The 6,478-nt window shown below is 37.6% G+C and overlaps 1 protein-coding gene across 1 annotated transcript; it reads right to left on the reverse strand.

Moving 5' to 3' along the window:
- Positions 1–2,434: 2,434 nt before the first annotated feature.
- On the reverse strand, positions 2,435–2,866 carry LOC150035270 (uncharacterized). The gene has a single exon (XM_090315293.1). The coding sequence runs from the start codon at positions 2,864–2,866 to the stop codon at positions 2,435–2,437; it is 432 nt and encodes a 143-aa protein (XP_090171419.1).
- Between the last annotated feature and the right edge of the window lie 3,612 nt (positions 2,867–6,478).

Genomic DNA, 6,478 nt, shown 5'->3' on the forward strand with positions numbered 1-6,478 from the left:
TCTTCTATGTCATAAAAGCTGAAACATCATGTATAGTTTCCATCATTTGATAGCACGCTAATAATATATATTGATGAAAATAGAAAAGGAAGGAAAATAGAAACACACAAATAATTTACGTAGAAAACCCTAGGCCAGGGAAGAAAAAACGATCTAGACTAGTATTTTATTATTCAAGTGATACATAAATACATGAGGACTTGCTCAAATAAATAGACAAAGATGAAGCCCTATGCCCATAAGAAAATTACAAATAAGCCCCTAGGGCAATCCAACTCTTTTCGACACTCCCCCTCAAGTTGGGGCGCAAATATCAATAAGACTCAACTTGCTGATACAATAATCAAAACTCTGTCTTAACAACCCCTTTGTATGGACATCTGCAATCTGCTGATTAGAAGGGATGTAGGAATTGCATATGCTCCCATTGTCCAGTCTTTCTTTGATGAAATGTCTGTCAATTTCGACTTGTTTGGTCCTATCGTGTTGGACCGGATTGTTTGCAATACTTATTGCTGCTTTATTGTCACATAACAATTTCATCGGAAGCTCGTTGTCTTGTCGAAGATCTGTCAACACTTTCTTCAACCAGATTTCTTCACATATCCCCAAACTCATGACCCTGTACTCGGCTTCTACACTACTTCTGACAACCACTCTCTGTTTTTTACTCCTCCAAGTGACCAGATTTCCCCAGACAAAAATGCAATACCCAGACATAGACTTTCTATCAACACCAGACCCAGCCCAATCCGAATCAATGGGTCTTTTTCTAGAAGAAGTGCCCACACAACCACCTTTCCTTCCACTGTTCTCGTTTTCTGGAGTTATTTCCTCAGTGTTGTTCTTTCCATCAGTTTCTTTATCCACCTCGATTCCTTCTATTTTCTCATCATTGTCACCAATTTCTATATCTCTGTCCACTCTGCAATTATTATGCTTAACACAATCATTAGTATCACAAACAGGGATGTTCATACCTGGAACTGAGACCGAGTTAGACTCATGAACTGGAGCCGGAGAAACGATAGGTGCCACTGTTTTCTTTCTAAGATTCTTCCTGTAGTATGTTATCCAAGGGACTTAATTAGTGGGAAGAACAGAACCAGGATGTTCAGCTTCAGCCAACATCTTTAGGGGAATGGAATACATGGACCAATTAGCCTCTTCACTAGGACCCTCCCCGTGAAGAGGACTAATGGGAAAGAAAGTCTGATCTTCGAGAAAGGTGACATCCATAAAAATAATGTATTTCTGAGACGAAGGATGATAACACTTGTACCCATGTTGGTGGAGAGGGTACCCAACAAAGACACATTTCTGGGCACGAGGAGTAAATTTCATACGGTTAGGACCGTGGGTATGGACGAAGACAACACACCCAAATACCCGTAGAGGTATGTCAAGGATTAATCGAGTGTTGGGATACGACTCTTTGAAACAGTCAAGAGGAGTATGAAAGGCTAAGACACGGGAAGGCATGCGGTTGATGAGGTGGGTTGCAGTGAGGATAGCATCACCCCACAGATAGGAAGGAAGAAAGGTAGATATCATAAGAGAACGAACGACCTCTACCAGATGCCTATTTTTTCTCTCGGCTACTCCATTCTGCTGGGGAGTATAGGCACACGAGCTTTGATGGACAATCCCTTTAGAAGCTAGGAAGTCCCGAAACGAGTTATTAACAAACTAACGCATGTTGTCACTTTGTAAAATGGCAATTTGTGTGTTGAATTGGGTTTCTACGGTAGCATATAATTATTGGAAAATAGAGGACACCTCAAACTTATCGGTCAAAAGAAAAACCTAGGTCAGTCTGGTGTGATCATCAATAAAGGTGACAAACCAGCACTTGCTTGTAGAGGTAGCGGTTGGTGAGGGACCCCAGACATCACTGTGGATAAGACTAAATGGTTTAGATGGTATGTAAGGCTGAGAACAAAATGAGACACGACTTTGTTTAGTCCGGATACACACATCACAATTTAAGGATGATATATTAATATTATGAAACAAAACAATGTCGGGTGAGAAAATAGTTTGACAGTTCAGGTCCCTTGTAATTTTATTGACTAATAATAAGTTGTATGAAATTCTAGGAACATGCAACACATCACATAATATTAGACCCTCAAAAGGAGAAAGATGTCCTTTTCTTGCAAAAGGGGCAAAGTACCGATTTGCGATTCTAATCTTTTCATTTCTGGCGCTCGGGTGATATGATATAAAATGATCAGAAGAACTGGTCAAGTGATCTGTTGCTCCAGAATCCACAATCTAGGGCTTTTTTCCATTAATGCTAATAAAACCAAAGGATTGAGTCGTACCTAAGTGTGCAATCTCGTTGACCCCGACAACACTTAAGTTACTCTGACCGTCAGCTTGAGGTTGAGCCGAGGCCTTGTTATTCGTCGAGTCCCTTACCAAAGCCCGTCTAGGACCAGACTTGTCCTGCGACGTCACCATGCAACTTCCAGCATTGGTCTTTTGTGTGCCATGGTTTTTTGCAATGCTCATAAACAGATGGAGGTTTCTTGTCACTATCAGATCTGGAGGACTTTGTGGCAAAAGCAGCAGCGTCAGTAGATGTAACTACTGAAATATTCATTGCACTAGACCTATCTTCTTCTAGGCGTATTTCAGAACACACCTCCACAAGTGACGGTGTAGGACGTTGGCTCAATATCCTGCTGCAAACATCGTCAAATTTTGGATTTAGCCTAGCCAGAAAATCATACACTTGATCAGCTTCCTCAATTTTGGAATACTGAGTCTCGTCATGTGTACACTTCCAGATAATTTTACGGCATAAGTCCATTTCTTGCCATAACAGGGATAATTTGTTGAAGTACGACGTTACGTCCATAGTCCCTTACTTACATTCATGAAGTTGCTTGCGTAAGGTATATAGGCGGGATGCATTCTGCTTCTTTGAATACAACTGTTATACTGCATCCCAAATGTCTTTGGCAGTTGTTGAATAGAGCAACGGTTTGCCAATTTGAGGTTCCATGCTACTCACCAGAACTGACCGTAGTAATGAATCTTCTACTCTCCAAATGCATTCTTGAGGGTTACTAGGTTCAGGTTTGGGTACTCCCTAGTTAGATAGACAAATTTTTGTCTTCCTTCCAAAGCCATTATGATGGATTACGACCAGAAGAAATAATTTTGGCATCAGCTTTTCTCCAATAATAATTCCTGCAGAATGTCACATTGATCCAGACAACAAATTTGCAGTAGGTAAAGAATGGAAAGAGTTTACCGGGTTCTCGGAGTACAACTGAAGATCGGACGACTACGGTTGAACAATTTGTGAGTTCGTGCCAAGAATCGACCCAAGATCTGCGAGTTGTAGCTGAAGAAAAATAATTTTTTTTTTAATCTCATCAGGACACACCCCATTCACGACTATCAGAGAGTTTGTCGGAAAAGAAATGGGACCCGTGCAACTGCAGTCGGATTGGACTGGCTAATCCACCGACGGCTGTTGTTTAGAGACGAAGTTGCAACTAGTCGAGTCGAGGAAATCACTGCGACTTCTTGCCCGAGGGTTTTTCGTGAAGTATGTTTGATGCGGTCGAGTTTGGACACCGTCGACGAATCGAGTCACCGCGGCTGGCTGGGCTTCGATCAGATCTGGATGTCGATAATTATCTGCACCCAAGAGATTGAAAGATCTAGCGCTGCTGAAGTAGAACTGGGTGCCGCTGTCAATGGGGCCTTTTTCGCACGTAATCAGAGCGCTGTCAACGTGTCTTGACTGGGTGCTCCTCCACGGCTGGCCACGACCCAATCTGTCCACGATTCTCCATGGCTGGACGTGACCCAATCTGTCCGTCGATGGATTCTGTCCGACGACACTCATTTTTTGAAGAAGACACGGTAAGGCAGCCTCTAGGTACTATTGGACAGCTTCCTTAATCGTGTCAGCCATCTCGGAGGTTGTCGTCGAAGGGACTCATAAATGGCGGCTAGGGTTTCATCGTCTTGCTCTGATACCATGATGAAAATAGAAGAGGAAGGAGAATAGAAACACACAAATAATTTACGTGGAAAACCCTAGGCCTGGGAGAAAAAACCACGATCTAGACTAGTTTTTTATCATTCAAGTGATACAGAAATACAGGAAGATTTGCTCAAATAAATAGACAGAAAAGAAGCCTTAGGCCCATAAGAAAATTACAAATAAGCCCCTAGGGAAAACCAACCCTTTTCGACATATATAAATAAAGAAAATAACAATGATAAAAAACTTACACCAGTGGCTTTGAAAATATTGATGTTGATGTGTTGTCAATCATTAGGTTCTTGAGATTCCCATTGAGTAAGCCTAGGTCCATCACTATTTATTCTTTGTGCAAATCCAATAGTGGGGTTGGATAATCTTGGTATAATTTCAAAAGCCCAATATACCAAAGTAAGTGGAAATTCTTGGAGGAAAATGGAAGATGGCTTATTGATGATAGCCTTCTTAAAAAACTCTACAATTAGTTATAAGGAAACCCTGCCCTATGGATAAGATCTAAACTTTTCTTCATCATAACAAATTAAAAAACTCTACATTTTTAGATACTTCCAACTTACTTTGTTATGTCCTTGTGTAGGAATTAGGAAGCTTTCTATAAAATACAAGTGTGCAAGTTTGACCTTTATATCAATGGGTATATTGGCATCAGATCCTAACAAATTAAAAGTAGGTGGAGCTCTCTCCTTGTAATTTTCGTATTTGTCTTGAAAAAGAAGTTCCTAATTGTGTTGTCCATCGATTTTTGTTCACTAAAGATACCATCTATAGAGTAATCATCACAATTTAAACCTATTACTAAACAAAAATCCTTGAGGCCGAATTCTGAAATATGTCCTTCTAAATTAAAGGCCAAGATATTTTGTTTAGTAGTTGTGCATTGCCTTCTAATTAGGTGGGATATGACTTGGTTGTGCACCCTTTTCATTTTCATATCTAAGAAGTGCCCAAAAGGACCTTACCTAAATAGTTGGAGTGATAGCTCATCTAATTTTCCTATATTAGATAGGACTTCTAAACTTATGAAGGAGCTGACTTTCAACGGGTTTGTCCATTCACTTTCTAGAACAATTAATACATTTTGTTGTATATATAACAATAACTTAAATATATATATATATATATATATATATATAAAGAAAAAAAAGAAACTATAAATCTATGTAAATTTATAAAATATCATTAAATTGTGGACCTTGATCTTCCTGTGCTTTTTTCCAGATATTGATTCTTCCAATGATTTCCTATTTCCTTTCTCCATTTATCCAAAAAAAAATGTGTGGAACCATTACATTCATATCATTGATAGTAGCCTATTAGAGATATCACTTAAAGATGCTATCAATTACATTCTCCTAATGTTATACTCTAGTGACACTATCAGTGATAGATACTATTAGTGATAGCAATAAAAGAGTATCACTGATAGAAATAATAGTGATAGATACTATTCCTATAAATAAACAATCATCAAATCACAATACAGGAAACTAAATTAGCATCAGTGATAGCATCAATGATAGTTTGTTGATAGATAAATCCATCAACAAACTATCAATGAACTGTCAACATATTCCTTGAAGCATCAATGATAACTTCTATCACTAATAAATAACTAAATTAGTATAATATTCACTGAAACATCAGCAAATCACAATCAAACACAGTACAATAAACTTCACATAATTAGCGATCAAATACAATCAACAATAAACTATCAACATATTCACCGAAAAATCAGCAAATCACAATCAACATATCAACAACTATCAACAAATATCTATCAACGAACTGTCAACATATTCCCTGAAGCATCAGTGATAACTTTTATCACTGATAAATAACTAAATTAACATAATATTCACTGAAACATCAGCAAATTACAATCAAATACAGTACACTAAACTTAACATAATTAGCAATCAAACACAGTCAACAATGAACTATCAATATATTCACCGAAAAATCAGTAAATCACAATCAGCATATCAACAAATATCAACAAATATCTATCAACGAACTATCAACATATTCCATGAAGCATTAGTGATAACTTCTATCACTAATAAATAACTAAATTAGCATAATATTCACTGAAACATCAGCAAATCACAATCAAACACAGTACAATAAACTTCATATAATTAGCAACCGAACACAATCAATAATAAACTATCAACATATTCACCGAAAAATCAGCAAATCACAATTAGCATATCAACAATTATCAGCAAATATAAAAAAACATCAACAAATATCAATAAATATCAACAAATAAACTTCACATAATTAACTTTTTGATGACTATCAGTCTATGATGACTATGCTGTGATGATTACACTGTGACCAAAATGCATAATAAAACAATGAATGAAATACCTAAAAAAGATGGAGAATGCATGTAGCCCTAATTTGAAATAACTATTCATCTTCTTATATAAATTATCAATG

The sequence above is a fragment of the Benincasa hispida genome, chromosome 7 (genome assembly GCF_027475165.1).
Source record: "Benincasa hispida cultivar pf3 chromosome 7, pf3_genome.v1.1, whole genome shotgun sequence".
Classification (NCBI taxonomy): Eukaryota; Viridiplantae; Streptophyta; class Magnoliopsida; order Cucurbitales; family Cucurbitaceae; genus Benincasa; species Benincasa hispida.

Coding starts and splice junctions, on each gene's coding strand:
- LOC150035270 (XM_090315293.1), bottom strand. CDS start 2,866: ATGGACGTAACGTCGTACTTCAACAAATTATCCCTGTTATGGCAAGAA.